Source organism: Rana temporaria, chromosome 3, assembly GCF_905171775.1.
Source record: "Rana temporaria chromosome 3, aRanTem1.1, whole genome shotgun sequence".
NCBI lineage: Eukaryota > Metazoa > Chordata > Amphibia > Anura > Ranidae > Rana > Rana temporaria.
The window spans coordinates 99152621-99172284 of record NC_053491.1 but is presented as its reverse complement, the minus strand read 5'-3'; the positions used below and the strand labels follow the sequence as shown (position 1 = coordinate 99172284).

General features: G+C 41.6%; 1 protein-coding gene across 1 annotated transcript in view; it reads right to left on the bottom strand.

Annotated features, from left to right (window-relative positions):
* Positions 1 to 11645: 11645 nt before the first annotated feature.
* The window catches only part of USP3 (ubiquitin specific peptidase 3), a 40081-nt gene continuing 32062 nt past the window's right edge, over positions 11646 to 19664 (bottom strand). The window contains exons 9-15 of the mRNA XM_040343075.1: positions 18808 to 18954; positions 17157 to 17263; positions 16947 to 17027; positions 15144 to 15262; positions 12712 to 12825; positions 12171 to 12238; positions 11646 to 12082 (exon numbers count right to left, since the gene is read on the bottom strand). Coding sequence (XP_040199009.1) covers positions 11917 to 12082; positions 12171 to 12238; positions 12712 to 12825; positions 15144 to 15262; positions 16947 to 17027; positions 17157 to 17263; positions 18808 to 18954 — 802 coding nt within the window. The 3' untranslated portion in view covers positions 11646 to 11916. The remainder of the gene's footprint in view (positions 12083 to 12170; positions 12239 to 12711; positions 12826 to 15143; positions 15263 to 16946; positions 17028 to 17156; positions 17264 to 18807; positions 18955 to 19664) is intronic.

Sequence of the window (19664 nt, the reverse complement as noted above, 5' to 3'; positions counted from 1 at the left end):
ATTCAAACACGGCGCGGGTATCGGCGTATATCGCGCACCCACGATTTTGCCCTGATTCTCAGGGCAAAAAAGTGCGCGGTATACGCCGATAAATACGGTCATTTAGGAAAGCCTTGTGACAGTTTTGTAAAGCTTTCCAGCACATGCACCAGATTGAGGTAATTATTATTACTGAAACTTTTAGAATCTGTTTCAATGGCTACAGCAGTTTCAAAAATATTTACTGCCATTACACAGATAAGAAAACTGGCGATAATTAAAGTTTTACTAAACCCAGTAATATGAAAATATTACTTTTTACATTAAAATTACATATAAAATTTTCTTTTTACATTGAAATACTGCCTATATATTGGATGATCTGTATACCACGGTTACATGAACAGTTTCTCCAGCGCTGAGAGTCCAGGAAGGAGGAGATTTCTACTGCAGCCTTTATACATGCCCACATGTGTGATGTCAATATCATGTGACCTGGCTAGCTCTGAGAACAAGTAACTGTTCTCTCCAGCATAAAAGACACAACTGAGCATGTGCAGGTCGGCTACCCTGCCTGTGTTAGCTGGCCTTCCCCAGATAGACGGTGCAGGAGGGAAGGATCTGTGAATACAGGATAACATTTTTTACACAATGTAGAGGATTAACCCCTTAAAGGGTCACTAAAGGAATTTTTTTTTCTAGCTAAATAGCTTCCTTTACTTTTCTGCAGTCCTGGTTTCGTGTCCTCATTGCTCGTTTTTGCTCTGATGTTGCTGTAATACTACTCTGTTCTGGACACTTGCTGGTTGTCTGGCTCCTTATGAAAAAAGTCATGGGAGAGTTTAGTTTCGTTTTCCCAGCCATGACTCTCTATGGCACTGTCCAGCACAGAGGCATAAAATAACATGCAAAGACTAAACTAGTTTCAGTTTCGTTTTTGCATCTAAGAGGCACATTATATGATTGATTTTTATCTATTTTTAATCGTTTTTAAAATTAATCAGTTAACTATTATGTCTCTATACCCTGTAAACAGTCATTTCAGCAAAAAAAATTTTTTCCTTTAAGTTCTACAGTAAGTATAACAAGCATGCTATGCTGCATATACAGACTGGTTTTACTGTTGTGGGTTTAGCAACACTTTATAACCAGCTCTGAGAGATGCCGATGATGTACATGGGGAATGTACATGCTGGTAAGTGGTCAAGAAAATTACAGCTTTCCGCATAAGGCTCCTTGGTTGCTATGAAGCCAGCAGCTCCCACCATCATAGCATCTGATGAACCACCCCCACCATTCAGTTGACAGATGGGAGATTCTCTGGGCGCCAGACAATAATAAACAAATAGGTGGGAATGCTGGTTGATGTGATTACCCAAAAATGGCAATGGACATAATTGGACAATGACACCAGCCAACTGTTAGCTAGGAAATCCCCTGGCTCAGCTGGATAGGGCCAGGAATGAGTTACCTATGATGCACAGCCGTGGTAATGGAGACCCCATCCTGAGTGTTGCCCCCATTTCATGCAACAGATTCATATACCTGTTCTCGATAGGTACATAAATCTATTGGCTGCACCAATAGAATTTTAAAGAGAGTCTATGCCACTTTTAATGAATTCTAGGCTGTGTCCTGCTCCTTTTTCTCAGCCCCCTAATGTGTCTCAACACTTTTTGCAAGAACAGTGGGGTGATAGGTCTATATTTTCTTTTCATAACACAGAGAGGAATGGGGAAAAAGGAGGCTCAATAAATTTGGGCCCACCTTTCATGGGCTTGCTGTTGCTTTCCTATTGCTTAAAATGGCAACAGCATTTTGCCTCAGCATTAGTGTATTTTAGATTGCCCCTTTACGTATGCCTTCTAATGCTTAAGGCGGCAACAATTTCTGCCTCAGTTGTACTATAATATTTCTTTTGCCCTTTTTAGAAAGCTCTAGTTTTCTCCAGAACATTCCAGAATCATGAAATTCCCTATAAAAGGGGCTTCTCTCAGCAGTCTTCCCTCAGAGTGGTCGGCAGCAACATTACAAGCTTGCCTCCCTCCCACCCTTCGTCGCTGGCACTTTAAGAGGATTGTCACCTTGTTTCAAGGGGGACTGTTTAATAATTTATGCTTGAGTCATGAAGACTGAGCAGATTTATTGCTTCAAATGCAGATCTTGAAAGATTTTATAAAATTAATTTTGTTAATTATTTAAAACAATAAAGTGCCGCGGTCATGTTTCCTCCATTCATTTGGTGTGTTTGTTTTTGTTTGGAATATTGCAGCCTACAATCCCATGCTTGGAGAATGAGGCATTGTGGCTTTTGAAACTCCAGTCCGGAATGCCTCAGATGTTAATTCAGGTGAAATGTGTGCCTGTGTTTAATATGAATGATTTGTAATTCTTTTTTTTACGTGACTCCAACGTAGCAGCATACACGTGGTAGTAGCAACGTCTACTTCCGCTCCCTTGTTTGCTGCCATACATGGTCAAATGTTTTCTGTTTTCCTGGCAGCATATATATGGGTGGAAGTGTAGGCAGAGCTACTACAACATGTATGCTGCCATGGATTGGTGACATGAAAGAAAAACAATGGTATTTAAAACAATTTTCCATTATCTCTACTTTACTGACATACCCAGGAATAGTTCTATGATGTACTTTTTTTTTTATTCTCTTTTTGCAATAATGTTTTTTAATTGTATGCATGTGATTTGTATTTCGTTTTAATTCTCCCACTTAAGGGTAGAGCATTAACTAGTAAGCAAGTATGACAAAGGTTAGGTTCACATGAATTTTGTAGAAACGCACTACAGTCCGTTTACACCTATGCATGTGCAGTTAATGCAAAGACCCTGGCCTGAGCTGTGTCTGGGACTAGGACCAAACAAGTCTGTCCCAATGCGGATTTCTGAAGGTTCAGGATCCATCACTATAATGTCTGGAAACAGACCCATTGTCAAACGGAGTCTGTGCAACTAAGTGAACACCTGTGGTGCAGATAATAGGCTGAATGGAAGGGCCACTAATGGGTAGTGGTGCAGAGGAATATAAGATATGTAGGTACGTATCTCTGATTTTGATAGGAGGTGAAGAAAAACAATGACAGACCTGGTAGATTCCATGCAGAATGGCTGAGCTTAAATGAATACACTTAGCTCTTTGATCCAAGGAGCCAGATGCCCCCTTTGGGTTTAGGAATGATGGACAAGCTGGAGTAGAATCCTTGAAACTGTTTGGTCACATTGGGTCAGAAAACATTAAATGAGGATCTGCTAATCTGTACAGAAACACAGGATGCTTAGAGATGAGAAATTGAGAAGGGGGCGAGAGAGAAGCCCTGGGATATCACCTTCTACACTCAATCATATGAGATGCAAGCTGTCCAATAATTTGCACTTGTTAACAGAACCTGAAAGTAAAAATGCCCCCTTATGTGGAAGGCAGCTCGTCTGCGCATTTGGCAGACATGGAGCCCCAGGCCATGCAAACGAATTGGAAATCGAGCTTGAAGGGTCTTGACAAGAAGAGAGTGGGAGTGGAGAAGTGAAAGGGATATTTCTTAAGACGGCAAGGTAGTAGACTTTGTCCATGGATTAAACCTAAGAAAGAAACTGCAGACATGAGTGCTCTTGCCACCAGTAGAGTCCTTAATTTTGGTTTCACGAGTAGATCTGAAAAGATGCAGTCACTCAAAGGCCATGCAGTCCAGATAGGCCACATAAAGCAGGTTCTGCAGTCCAGCACGTTATACAAAAGTGTCCTACATGAGTACTGTATGCTGACATGAGAGCCATGCTGGAGATAGGCCAGGAAGCCTCCTGGAAACCATGAAAACTGCTTATAGAACACAGAAAAAAAAAAAGGTTGTAGCCTTAACTTTCAAAGGATAAACTGCAGCAGCTTCAAGATTCCCAAGAGATGTTGACTAGTAAGCCATGGTTTGACAAAGTAAAGTCACAGCAAAGATGGGGAGAAGAGAGACCCAGCCTGGAAGAACAGTGTTTTACAAATGGCTTCCTACTGCTTATTATTTGGATCCTTTGGCAGAAAGAACGCCTCTAAAGTTATCTGCGCACATTTATGTGCATTCGAGTGTAAATGTAAATGGCTAGAATATTGATTTATTCTAGACATTGGAATACATTTATGCACACGTTTAGACATCTTTTTTTCTGCTCAAAAGCTCCTTTCAGATGGCGGATACTCTGTTAATGTGGGACACTGCGGGATTCACAGGGGGGATAGGCCACTTTTGTTTAAACTCCTCCCCAAATGGGTAGAAGGCTATTAAAGCGGTGGTTCACCCATAAAAACGACTTCCCCCTATTACACTGCCCCCCCGCATTACAATACGAATATGCCATTAATTTTTTTTTGCCTGCTGTACATACCTGGGTACAGCTATTCACCCGTGTCCTCCGGGTTGCGAGTCCCGCGGGAGTGGGCGTTCCTACCATGGCGGTGATTAACGTTTTGACTAAAAAACGAGCTCCCCCCGTCGCGTAAGCAGCGTCACGATTGGCGGAAGGAGCCGAACGGCGAGTCGGCGCTATACTGCGCATCGCAGTTCGGCTCCTTTCGGCAGTCGTGACGCGGCTTACGCGACGGGGGGGAGCTCATTTTTTTGTCAAAACATCAATCACCGCCATGGTAGGAACGCCCACTCCCGCAGGACTCGCAACCTGGAGGACACGGGTGAATAGCTGTACCCAGGTATGTACAGCAGCCAAAAAAAAATTAATGGCATATTCGTATTGTAATGCGGGGGGGCAGTGTAATAGGGGGAAGTCGTTTTTATGGGTGAACCACCGCTTTAAGCATTTGTGAAAGGAAGCAGCTTGTCAGGGTGTTGCTAATCTCTGTAGAGTAAGCTTTGGAACAGTAGATGCAATGGCAAAGTCTTTGGAAACCGCACTGGTAGTAGCAACAGGATGATTCTCTATTTTCAGAAGTATGATTACCACGTCAATTAGTGCTGAAACGGTCTCTTTAATTGGAAGCAATAGCAGGAGACTAAGACGTATTCATAATAAACTTATCTGGAAAACACTGGATCGGCACAAAATCAGTCTCTGTAAGCCATGGTTCAGAAATCACGAAGGCTGCAGGTAACTAAGATACAGAATATGTGGGGGAAGGAGCGGCCCAGAGCCATGCGTGCGAGCTGAGGGCACACATTACTTTGGGGCAACTGATAAGAAAATGCCAGTGTCTCTGGACCTGAAAAGCACTCTGCAGTTAACTTCTTGCCATTACGGAGCCTGGAAAGAGCCCCACAAAGAACCAGGTAATAGAAGGTAATGTACAGGTGAAAGTCAAAAAATTAGAATGTCATGCAAAAGTTCATTTATTTCACTAATGCAACTTAAAAGGTGAAACTAATGAGATAGACTCATTACATGCAAAGCAAGATAGTTCAAGTCGTGATATGTCATAATTGTGACGATTATGGCTTACAGCTCATGAAAACTCCAAATCAACAATCTCAGAAAATTTGAATATTCTAGGCTCAAAGTGTCCCACTCTTATCAGCTAATTAAGCCATAACACCTGGTTCCTGAGCCTTTAAATGGTCTCTCGGTCCTATCCAAAAGCCTGGCTGAGTACAGCCACACCAGTAAGCTGCCATTGAAGAGCCCAGTTCTAGCAGTAATGTGGAGCAATGTTTCTCAACTCCAGTCCTCAAGTATCCCCAACAGGTCATATTTTCAGGCTTTCCATTATTTTGCACAGGTGATTTGATCAGTTTCACTGCTTTAGGCTGGGTTCACACTACTACACTACTTTCATCCTACTTTGCTCTGTGTTCAATGTTTCCCTATGAGAGCGTCTTGTAGTGTCCTACACAAGTCGGTCCGACTTTGAAAATGCTCCCTGTACTACTTTTGGTCCTACATTGATCCTACTTCAGGCCCATTGAATATCATTGAAGTCGGACCAAAGTAGTATCCTGTTCATGAAAGTAGGATGGATGTAGGACCAATGTAGGATCAATGTAGGACCAATGTAGCAGAGCAAAGTAGGATGAAAGTAGTGTAGTAGTGTGAACCCAGCCTTAGTAATTACCACAGGCGTTTCAACTGAGGGAACTCCTGATGACATGACCTGTTGAGGGTACTTGAGGACTGGAGTTGAGAAACATTGATGTAGAGAGGAGTCTTGATTAAAAAATGTTTTTAAAATAAATGGTAGTATAAATTGGTTAGTCTTTTACACAGCAGGGTTAAAGTAATCCATCCTCCTAGGATGCTAGTAAAAGACTGATGCATGCTGGTAGTAGGAGGGGTTATCCTGGGCTAACCTACAGTTTATTTGCCAGTGTTTAAGCTGCCTATAGGCAGCAGTAAATCTCCAAGGTAAAAGACATCTTTTGAGATTTAGTAAAACTGGTGCAGCTGTGCATAGTAACCAATCAGCTTCTAGGTTATATTGTCAAAGTTAGTTAGATGCTGATTGGTTTCTATGCACAGCTACACCAAAATTCTGTGTTCGCCAGTTTTAGTAAGTCTCTTCACTCTCCCCTTATGGCCCCCAAAGGACGAGAAAGAAATTTATAAAGCTCTCATCTAGTTGTTACAGTATATAATAAAGCACATCAGCACTCTTCCTATCCAGTTTATTAAATATGGCCTACAATCCCAAGAGGAAACCCATTTTGTGTTAATGATTATCAATGTAAAAAAAAAGTTTCAACTATTACATGAATACATCAGAACAGTAGGGCTGAATGATGACAAGTGACGTAACAGACAGACATGCACAAGACCAGTGCTGCTGCCGAGGTCATTCTAACACTACTACAGATTTACATCCATTTATAAAATGGGACATTACATATTTATCATATCTCATCCCAGGAATGTAAAGTGAAGGTAAACTGGAACATACAACTTAGTTTCTTAGTGACACTGGAAAATACCTTACCTGCTGTATTCTCTGTTGGTATGCAGAAAGATTCTGTTTATTACAAGGAGACCATAGAAGACTCATGTTGCTGTATGAAATCGGTTAACACAACTTCTAATGTATTCAACATGCAATGGATACAAGCTGAATAAATATCTGAGACTGCTCTGGTGACATTGATGCCTGAAGTCAACTGAATCTGACCATCTGTGGATGCCTAGGGACACCCTTGGGCCCCGTTCACACTTGAGCAACATTACTGCGCCATGTTATTGGAGTGGCACCATTCTTTTGAATAGACTTTTCCCTGATTCAAAATCACGCTAAAGAAACTCATGTACCATATTTTGGCAGCGAGTCCGTCGCTTTTTGTGCCACGCGCTTTTTGCCTGACTGCAACCCGCATTTGGTGTGTCTTTAAGAAATAATGTCACCGCAAGCGTGTTGCACGTTTGCAGAAACACGGGCAGAAATGCTTGTTTCTGCTATGCCCAGGTGAAAATGAGGCTTTAGAGAACTATCAAAAGTTTTACACGGCTGGTTGTGCATGACTAAATTAGAGATTCAATGACATTAGGAATGACAAGTCACCAATGTTTAAAAACACCTGTAATTAAAGAAGGGCATTTTTCTGTAAGCTAAAAGACATGCAGCATTATTTCATAAATAGTTTTGGTCCCTAAGAGTTTATTTTTAGGGTCGATTCCCAACTGTGTGTGATGCAGCACATCACACGCAGCTTTTTTTTTTTTTTTTTTTATGTACACTTTATTCATGTCACTGTACATTGCACTGCCATAAAATGCAGCACAGCTCTATACTTCATTGCAGTTTGAATGGGACACACAAAAACAAATTGTTTTCTGTGCGTCCTTCCAGGGACAAGCATTTTACAAAGCCGTAAAACTTCTGTCACCACACAGTGGGAATTAACACTTCAATTAAAACCAATCCTTGCCCCAGGCTGTACAAGAGGCCTTGATGTCTGCCACCCATGTCATTCAACTGTCAAAGTCTCTACTGCACACTGAAGTACTAGTATTTGACAGCTGAATGAGTGGGCTAGGGCATAAAACGCACCTGTGCCAATACTATAGACCTTAAAAACTATTCACATATTCTTAAGCAGAGAAAAAAAAACACCTTTGAGCACTTGCCACTGGGCGATGTATGCATACCGCCCAATTTTCAGTGGTTATACCAGGATGATGACTACAGCTGCAGAAATCACCCAGTATAATTTTTTAGAGAAGGCAATGCCATTTTCAGTAAAAGCTGGCCTAGTGACTAAATAGTCACTGGATTGCTTTTACAAGCAGCGGAAGGGGGTCCTGCTCCTCTCCCTCCACCTTCCCAGGCTCTTCCATCCCACCGGGGAATGTTACTGCTTCTTCAGAATATGTAAATACCTAAGCATGTATGATATGGGCACAGGTTCACTTTAATATCAGCTTGGGCAGAAGTCCAGGAGCCATGTACAGCCTGGGCCTAGGATCCATTGGGTTCAAAATTCCAAACAAATAAACCTCAAACTTTACTGGCATGAAGGGGAACATACACAGTCATATGTAAAAAAAAAAAAAACATTTCATTTTTATTGTTACAAAAAATTTAAATACATGCAACTGAATGGTCAGAATTATCTATAAAAACATTGTGCTTGTTACTGTTCTTGATAGCAATATATTTACACATATTTACACAGACAGATTACCTGCCTTCGAAACAACTAGAATACCAAATATAGCTGTAGAGTATAAATGAATATGTAATTTTTCTGTTTCAATAGTATTTATTGAAAGAATCTTTAAAAAAAAAAAAAAAAAAAAAAAAATATGAAAGGCAGACATTAACATGAAAGGATACGGCCTGTAATCAGTCCTGCTTGATTTATTGAAGAGCATTAATAAGTGTGGAATGGCTACGCAGGCAACATAAAGTGTCAACATGGAAATAATGAGCTTCACGAATAACATACTGACAAGTCATAGGATCATCAGTAGAAACATCAACGTTACACACGTTTCCCCTCATTCAAAATATCCTCAGAAAATAGACAAAGTGCAAGCAGGGTCATAAAGAAATGAGACAAGGGTGAAGAAGAGTTCAAAGTAGAAGAGAGAGGAAGTGTAAAGAAACAGAAGAGGAGTTGAGATCTGTGCTGTCCGCACCCCCAGAGTGCTCACTACATAGGCATTTGGAGATATTGTATCCATGGATTCCAGACTCTCTTCAACTGGACAGAAGCATCATGAAGTATGTTTATAATCTGTATTTATACATTTTTCATAAAATATGATGTTGGCTAGCTTTTCATTAGTGATTATCTAGGTAAACTTACACTTGATCACCGCCAACTCAACCACAGGTTTCTTCCAGGCCGTGGCGATAGCCATTTTGGCCACCAGAAACATAAATTAGAGCCTGCGTATGTTGAGGTATCTCATCCACAGGTTCATTGAGTAAAGCAATTTTGGGATCTTTAATATACTCCGTAACCATAGTGAATATTATCAAAAGGAGAAGTACAGCCGAAGCTCGGGAGACATCACAGAGCCGGTCCAGGCTCAGGCAATGATCACGACAATGAAGTCACAATCCATCCATACGTCTGCACCAGCACCCAGCTCAGGCTCTCAGCGAGTCGCCGAGAGCCTGAGCCAGCCGCTTCTGCCCCCTCCACAGCTCAACGCTCCACTGACTGCGGGGGGGGTCAGGCAGTAGAGACAGTGGTGACTGACGGCCACCAGCTCTCTGCTCAGGGATCCCTGAGAACCAAGCAATTGGCAGTATTTGATCACTCGGTTCGGAGTCTTAGCGCCAGCGGGGGGGAACAAAACCGATACTTTTGTAATAAGTGGGCTCTGAGCCAAAATTGCGCGAATTTACCACAAGTGGAACTTTGAGCCCACTTATCCACAACCTTGGAAACAAAGAGCAGAAGAATCTGGGTACATTCTGTGTAAGCCCTCGGGCTCCAAGTACCAATGAGAGACCACTTTAAAAGCAGCCTCCACTAGAGAGACATTCATGATACCCTTGAATGCCGGCATAGAGCATTCCTTCCATTTAATGAATATGCAACTTTGATATTGGTTTAGTACATTTGTTTTCTGCTTAAATTCTCATGCATCCTGAAGAAGCAGGAATGAGAAACGCATCGACTCATTAGGGCTAGTTTACATGTTATAGTTGTTTCGAAGGCAATCTGTTTATGTGTAAATATATTGCCATCAATAGGAGTGATGAATAAGCTGCAGTGTAGAACCGACTCGTGCAACAAGCACAATACGTTTTTATGGATCATTCCTGACCATTCAGTTGCACGCATTTGAATGTTTTCCAAGGATTAAAATTATAGGGTTTTTATTTTATTTTTTTACATATGTATGTTCCCATTCATGCCAGTAAAGTCGGAGGTTTATTTGTTTGTAATTTTGAGCACATATTTTTGTATGTGGCATTTTCAGTGATATCCAATTCAATGATCCATTGGGCTCAGTTGGAACACAGCATTATTCTGAAGACTGAAAGAAAGAGCATGCAATTCAACACTATTGTTACCTTTAGGTTTTAGGAAAAGTAAGGATCATTATAAGTGCAATTACCCTTAGCGACCAACCAAAAGTCATTCTGCTGTGAGAACAGTACAAGGTTCATTTCTATTTGCTAAGGGTTAGAGCACTTAAAGCGGGAGTTCACCCGAAAAAAATGTTTTAACCTTAGATTGAGGCTCATTTTGTCAAGGGGAATCGGATAGTTTTTTTTAAATCAAAGCTGTACTTACCGTTTTAGAGATGCATCTTCTCCGCCGCTTCCGGGTATGGTCTTCGGGACTGGGCGTTCCTATTTGCTTGACAGGCTTCAGACGGTGGCATACATCGCGTCACGAGTAGCCGAAAGAAGCCGAACGTCTGTGCGGCTCTATACGGCGCCTGCGCACCGACGTTCGGCTACTTTCGGAAAATCGTGACGCGATAGATGCGACCGTCGGAAGCCTGTCAATCAAGTAGGCACGCCCAGTCCCGCAGCCCATACACGGAAGCGACGGAGAAGATGCATCTCTAAAACGGTAAGTATGGCTTCGATTTTAAAAAACTACCCGATTCCCCTTGACAAAATGAGCATCAATCTAAGGTTAAAAATTAGTTTTTCGGGTGAACCTCCACTTTAAGGATAACAAATCTTTACTGAAAAATAAATTTTAGTGACTTATCAGTGACAGTCTCAAATAATAATAAAAAAAAAAAAAATTACTCAAAAGTGATTTAACGTTGCTTCAGATGACACATTACTCCAGAAAATGTGTAGAAGTACATTAAAGAGTTTCTTCTTACCAGATCCCAAATTTGGGATCATCTACAACACAAGCTGGTAAAGGATTGACAATACATAAAAGGTAGAACTGCATTATTCCAACTTCACATTGAATTGTACATAAACCTAGACTATTTCACGTGTATCCAGGCCTGAGTGCTTAGACATTGCGCTATGGCAGCGCATTAACAACTGCTGAATGTACAGAGTGCAAATGTTCAGATCATTGTAATTGCCCCATGAAACTGGTAATCATACTTCTTCCAAAGGCCCATTTTCTGTAGTCATTAAAGAGGCACCATGGCTAGAACTAGATTTTTTGCCTTTAGCTTCCAGTTTAAGGCACTGCATCAAAATGTCCCCCAAAAAAGGAAAGTTTCTAGAATTGAGCCCTCACTGGAAATCAGCAGAAAACGTAGCCAAATTCAGAGTTCCACCATCGTTCATCAACTTATTTCATAATCACATTGACTTTTTATTTCATTTTTTACCTAGTCAAAATTCAGGTGTATATACTGCATCATTAAATTTTGTTGAGAGAACTGTGGATCTCTATGGCAGCAGAGGTGGCGATGGAGTTCTGTAAATACATCTTACTCTATCACTGACAGCCAGACAATGCTCAACAGAGCCGTGAAAGTGCATAAAGTAAAAATAAAATCCAATCAAGTATTAGTGGAAAGGTGGACATGTGTGAAGTTTATGGGAATGAAAAGAGGTATTTAGAGTTTTTCCGGAGTGGCAGGGACTGGACGCTCCACATAAAACAAAATATAGGCTTTCGCTTTTCCCACTGTCTCCTCTTCTGTCACGGTTACTGTACTGTCATTGAAGTGGTACCAACGACCCTCATGGGTGGCATAAGCTGTGTAGTGACCAGAGCCAACACTGACCAAAAAAAAAAAAAAAAGGATTATTTTGTTACCCATATCACCTCCAAGGTAGGAAGATACACAAATACAAATTCTCAACTCACCCTGAGCCATGATGGACAACAACAGCTGCTAAATCATAAAGACAACTTTCTGGGCCCATATTTTCTGGCTGTTGCAAAGAAAAGTAAAAAAAATATATACATATAATTTCATATATTAAGAAGTGATAAACCAGCAAATCATTTGACAAAACGGTACACAATAACGCTACTGGATGTCAAATCAGCCATTGACAGATTGGGTGTACTCAAGTCGATCGATAAATTGACTTGGGTACAATCAGCATGCCCAATCAGCATGCGGCTTAACAGGCCAATTTTTTGTGATTCAAACTAAAATTCAAAAGTCAGATGACAGTTCATGTAGGTCTCCCAAGTCAGACTTCCTTTATTCAGGCAAATTGCCATTAATAGGCATTAAAAGAGTGGAACTGCACTTCCATTACACATGTGCAAGTGCATCAGTTTTATCACGTGAACAGGATATTTACAAAACTAAAAAAATAAAGATAAGAGATATTATATATATATTAAGTCTCCCACTAGCCTGTGGCCATGCTGAAGTTAAACATACACACTTTACCTCCAACAAGAAGCACTTCATATCCAATCCTCGCAGAGGAAATTCTACATATGTGTCCACTTTATTTCTAAGGTATGCGGTCCAATGGAATCTTTTCAAGTGTAAGCATAGCACCTACAGAGAGAGGCATATAATGTAAATATCATTTCACTGAGAATCATCCGGAATAATAGGTCCTTCGTTTTAGTTCCCCTCCCCCTCCATTTATTGTATGTATGCCAGCTGCCGCTCTGAATTATCACCTGTCTACTCTGAAGCAGCTGACGGGAAAAGAAACACATGTGACCTGACACAAAAACAAAAACACATGCAGCTCGGTCTGCTGGCGTACAAAGAGCTACATTCATAAAATATACATAACAGACAGACACTCAAATACATATAATAGGATTTTTGTAAAATCCTTTTCTTGGACACTCATACCGAGTCCAGTATGCCCTTCACAACTGCTGAGCGTTGCTCTAAGAGACAAGTAGGAAAGACTCCAGAGCCAGATTTCAAGCCAGGGACAGCCTGGTCCTCTCAGTGACAAACTGACTTGCGTGTCCAGAGACCAGATGGAAAAATGTGCCAACGACAGAGTGTTGCATTGCAAGTGTCTGGAGTAAAACTGGGCAAATGTATTGGAGGAGGCCGCTATTAGGACACAGCTTCTAGACGGCAGAGTTCAAATTTGAGACCTGAAGTCACTAAAGTTTCTACTGTGGAAGGACTACTTTGGCCTGAGCTGTGTCCAGGACTAGACCCAGATATTCCAACTGATGGAGTGGATTCCAGTGATATTTATGGTGGTTAAGGATTAATCTGAACCACTGTAATGTCTGGAGAGGTAATGCCGCGTACACACGATCATTTTTCAGCATGAAAAAAAAACTACGTTTTCCCAACTTCATCATTAAAACGACGTTGCCCACACTCCATCGTTTTTAAAAAATGATCTAGGAAAGCGCGGTGACGTACAACACGTACGACGGCACTATAAAGGGGAAGTTCCATTTGCCTTTGGGCTGCTTTAGCTGATTCCGTGTTAGTAAAAGACGATTCGCGCTTTTCTGTCTGTTACAGCGTGATGAATGTGCTTACTCCATTATGAACGGTAGTTTTACCAGAACAAGCGCTCCCGTCTCATAACTTGCTTCTGAGCATGCGCAGGTTTTTTACGTTGTTTTAGCCCACACGCGATCATTTTAAAAGGACGTTTTTGAAAAACTTTTTTTTCATGCCGAAAAATGATCGTGTGTACGCAGCATTAGACATGCTGTCCAACAGAGCCTGCACCAATTGTTTACACAGCAGGAGGTCATCCAAGTATTCCACCATGAAAATGCCATAAGAAAGCAGCAGGGTGAATGCCCTCTTTCGGCAAGGAAATGGTGAACAAATTAGAGTAAAACCCTTGAAACAGTTCTGCCACAAAAACTGGTTCATCTGAAGCGGTTATCTCTTCTCTCATTGTTATTCTGTATCTGATCTGTTTAGTGCCGGTTCACACAGGGGCAACCTGACTTACAGCGCGACTTTGCAAGGCGATTTTGAGGCGACTTCAGTGCGACTTTGAGCAACTTACAACGCGACTTGAAGTTGCCTCCAGACAGGCGACTTTGGCTGTGGCCAATCACAGAATATTGAGCTTTGTTGGAGGGAGGGGTTTGCCTGGGTAAACTATTTTCTTTTCCTGTAAAGTTGCTTCAGTTAAGATGGAGATCCGACTTTGCAGGCAACTTCCATTCAAATCTATGGGTACAAGTCGCCTTGAAGTAGTACAGGAACCTTTTCTAAAGTTGGAGTGACTTCAGTAGTGTACATTTAGACGGCTCTCATTGACTAACATGGGATTACTGATATCAAGCGACTTGGGGCGACTTGAGGTCTGACAAGACGGATCCCAAGTCGCTGTAGTGTGAACCGGCACTAAATTCATCTGCAGATGAAAGAAATCAACTTCAATATGCATATGCGGTCAGTTAAGGCAATATTAAAACACAAAAGAAATTATTTATTGTATTGCAGTTTACCAATTCCTAGATGTGATGGCTGCATTAGTTTCCTATTTTTAGGCTTGCCTTCTTATATTTTCATCTAGTGATCCAGCCAGTAAGTCTGGATCACCACCCTCACCAACCCTGCTCTCACCCACCTCCCAAACCACCCCTCTACCTGCTCTTCCTAGACGACCGATGTCAGTAATTGGCATCGGTGAGTACTTGAGAAAAGATATCAGTACTCGTATTCGGTGTTAGAAATATGGTATTGGTGCAACTCTACTGGAAACTAATCTTTTTTTACAGGGGGGAAAAAGGAGTTTTAACCGTGAATAGGGAATTATAGCTTTGGTTTATATTACTTTGCCTTTCACTGTCTGCATTTAAAATCACTTGAATAACATGGAGAACATCAATCAATAACAAGGACTTTACTGCTTAATAACAAACCTTTGGTAGTTTCTGGATCCAGAATTTTTTGGTGGATTTCTGTTTCTTTTTGCATTTTAAGCACATGTAGAGCTCTGTCTCGTCTAGCTCCTCCAGGTCTGTGAAGCTGCGCAGGCAGTCTGTAATTAAAAGACAAGTTGAGCCAGCTTCAAAGTTGTGTCCTCAGACATCTATATAGAAAATGCCACCACTGCTGTTCACTCACTGTCTCCAATGGGAGACTCACTACATCCCTCTGCTAAAAATGTTCACATCTGAGTGCTGGAGTGAAGGAGGAAATTAATGTGGATGATTTGCCAACAGCAAGTACAACGTGTCCCTTGCAGAGCACAGTGTAGGCATTCTGTAATGTTCAGTAAAGAGAATCTCACAACAAAAAACAGCACCTCAAAAAAAAAAAAAAAAAAAAGAAGTTCTGGTGTTTTTTGGCAATACATTAAGCAAAGCACATGCATGGGAATCCTGTAAGAGGGAGCCATTTATCAACTGCAACATAGCTGGCCTTTTACTGCAGGTAAAGTAGAAACCAAGTTTTCAAGTGTAACTAAAATTCACGTGAGCGAAAAGTGAAAACTTGTTTGGTTAAAGTTAAAAGGTTAAAGTAAAAAAACAAACAAAAAAAAAAACACTTACCTGCTTTATGCCGTGGGTTTGCACAGATCTTCCTCTTCTCAAATCCCTCGCCGGCACTGCTGGCCCCTCCCTCCTGTTAAGTGCCCCCACAGCAAGCAGCTTCCTATAGGGGCACCTGAGCTGAGCCGCAGCAGCTGTGTGTGTCCATTCAGACATGTTGGCCCTGACCCCTCTGTCTCCCGATTGTCTCACTGGCTGCGATTGACAGCAGCGGGAGCCAATGGCTTTTTGCTGCCAAGAGCTAATCAGGAGTGCGAGTCCCCAAGGAGAAAAGGCTCTCCTGGAAATCGCTGGATCGAGAGGACGCTCAGGTAAGTACATCATCTGTTTTTAATTTAGAGGATTTGTAGCAGTTAACAAAAAAAATGCATGACTCTATACAGTACATGTATGCGACAATTGTTCTGAAACACTTGCAAGTTACATATCCAAAAAAATTACACAGGAGAAGCACAGCATTCGTTATAGCTAAACACGGTGAAAGGATTTGCTTAAAAGTGAACAGTAAGGCCTCTGGAAATTTAAGATAGGCTGCAAAGTAGGAACCTATGACTAGAAAACCCCACTAATTATCTATCTATCTATCTATCTAAATGTACAAAAACGTCAGATATGACTAGATGTGCTTAAATCGAGGAGGAAGGAGGGGGTGGGAGGAAGGAGAGAGGGAGATTTATTTTTATTATTTAATATATAAATAATAGTTTACTATTTAGGGCCCTTTCACATAGACTTTCCAATCAGGTTTGCATGTCAGTTTTTCAGGTGGACCTGATCGGATGCTCCATAGAGCCCTATGGAGTGGCAAGTGTCAGTGCCAACATGTCCGCTGACATCCGCAGATATCCGATCCAACCCTGTCTGTGAAACCCTAAATTTTCCATCCGTCTGGAGAATCGGATCGGATGAAAGGACAGCGATGCTTTGACAGGTCCATCGCCGCACAGTGAGCAGAGACAGACCTGTCATCCACCTGCTCAGTGGGGATCAGCGGATCGATCTCTGCTGAGCAAAGAGCAGTCCGTACACAGACAAGCCCATGTGAAAGGACCCTTAGAAAAGGTTTATTTAATTGTGCTCAATGTGTAGAACTAAACATCCACCGGGGGGGTATAATACTATAAAAATTCTAGACAGTAGAAATGACACAAAATGTATACAAAGTCATACCTCTGAGTGTGCAGATTGGTCCATTTTCTTGGTTCTTACTACGTTTATTACGGAATTGACTGGGAATATCTAAAGAGAGATCTGTAAAAAAATAAATGAGTCTACCAGTTATTTGTGCATCCACTGAGCTGGCCAGAACCAGCTCATTGAGTGTATAAAGTTAATGGATATGTAAAATAATGCTCAGCACTATTTATTAAGAAGACAGACCTAAAAATGGGTCAAACTTTCGGGATTCTGTTCCGCAAATTAGGCAGTTCACTTCGTTCTGCAGAACTCCACCAAACACAGAGGTCACCACTGTTGTCGCTCCATTTCTGTAACAAAAAATTGGCTTCAATCAACAACAAAACCAGACACTTTCACACATCGCCTGAGTAATATGTGAAATGTCTCTATAAATGTGGCAACATCTGAAAACGTCTGCAGATCAGTTTAACACTCTAACTCTTTGCTCCATTAAATAAAAGGAGGGCCTGTTCACACAGGAATGCGGTGCGGGTACGTCACGTTCCCCACACATGAACACGCTGCCCTTACGAGACATGCACAGGTGCCAGATCATTGACAGGACCCCAAATGCATCTCACAGACACAGGGCATTTGTGGCCATCAAACCGCATGGTACTGCAGTACCATGCAGTTTGGTTGTGGTGCGATCGGAAAAAGTAGTCTTTTTCCACACTCCAGTACGTTTGGCAGACAAATGACATGAATGGGCAGTGAAAACAGGAGCCTGTGAGGCTGTACAGGAATTTGTGCATTCCAGTGCGAGCCGGCCCTTAAGCAGACATATTTGTTTTTGTTACAAACTGAAAGAAGAAAGGCATATCTGTACCGGAGTTCTCAGCTATTCACACCTGCTGAGGCCGTAATAACGAGCATTACAAAATCGCTACCTATTTACACTGTGGGTAATGCAAGACAGAAAAACCATTTCATGCCATTGATAATGGCTCTGGCATGGGGGCAGATTCAAGGTCAAAGAGGGAAGAATTTCCAGTAGCCAATTCAGTCCACCGAGTTCACCGAAAACAAATTAGCAACTTGGGTGAACTTAGCCTTGGGCATTACGTAAAATAAATTTGCAGCTCAGTTTGGAAAAACGACATGCAATATCTATGCCTATATCCAATTATATTACTCTGCCACACACGCATGTAAAAAATTGTTGTGCCTGCCCTAATACAATCTTTTGGAAAAAGCAAGCTTATATATTAAAGTGTAAGGATCACAGTCATTTTTGAACTTTGCTGAAGATTTTTTGTGCATCAAGCCTCAGTGACAACCAAATTCTCCCCGCACTCAAATAATTAAATTTTTTGCAACAAACATTTTTATTTATTTTTTTTAAAGAAAAGTAAGGCTTTAAAAAAAAAAAAAAATTATACTAAGCTAGGCGGATGCAGGATTTATCTGATGCTGCATCTGTTCCCAGCTGGCTCTGTAGTAAGAACCGAGCAAACACCACTGATCACTCAGTTCTTCCTCTGCACTCTAAACAGAGAGCCAGGTCTGTCAGCAGCTCACTGCTCTCCTCTCCAGCGCTCACGGGAGTGGAGGGGCTGAGCAGGCTCAGGCTCTCAGCGGATCGCTGAGAGGCTGAGCTAGATGCTGATGCATGCTTCTGGGCTTCTTTCCAGAGCCTGGTCCAGCTCTGTGACATCAACGGGCTTCATCCACTGTCTGCTGAAATTTGGTCGCAGGAGTGCAGAATGAAAAGATCTCCTGTGATCCATAGGGGACAAAAAAGCTTTGGCAATACTTCTCCTGTAAACATTTTTTATCATCTTATCTTTGTTTATAAAGCATGGGGGGGGGGGGGGAATAATAAAGTCTTTTACACTGCTGCATCACTCACATACAACACTTGCTGCTTGAAGGTCGGCTTGTGTTCTCCTGTGATATGACTGAATGATTGGAGCCATTTAGTTCCCCCTGGAGCTCTAGGTGTAAGTGGTCCAACAAATAACGCATAAATTCATGAGCATCTTGCTGCTGGTAACCCCTGTGAAAGCAGTAAATGATAAACATCATAAGAATTTATAAAAATAAAAAAAACACACAAACACACACAATACATTAGTGTCTTTAAAATCAGAGTAGCTATTGTCCAAAAAAATAAAAATACACACACCTTATACTGTCTAAATTAAAAGCAGCAATAAAACCAAAGTAGACAACTGGTGCAGATCATCTGGTGGTTGATTTACTGCTTTGGTACCCCAATGACCATGGCCTGTAGTTAGCCAAATAATATTCATGCAACATGACAACTATGACAGCACCACCCAGTGGCCACAGCTAAGCATTACAGCTAAATAGACATAAGTAGAACTTTTCAAGATTTTGGAGATCTTGTGCTCCTGCTAAGTCTTCATCCAGCCAGACCATCCCCTACACAGTTGGCAAGCAGCCCATAGGGACACACATAACCCTTAGATTTCCCCCGATGTTAACCCCTTCCCTGCCAGTGTCATTAGTACAATAACAGTGCATATTTTTGGGACGACATTGTGACTTAGACACTGGGGGTGTACGCATGTCTATTGCACGAAATGGTGCAATTGAGCTGACCTGCCGCCGTACATCTGCGGTATGTAGTCGGCAAGTAGTCAAGCTTTGAAAATGAAAGCAACAAGCTGATTGGTTGCCATGCACAGCTGCTCCAGATTCTGCTAAGAATTTACTTAAAGTGGGGGCGTGGCTTAGCTGGGA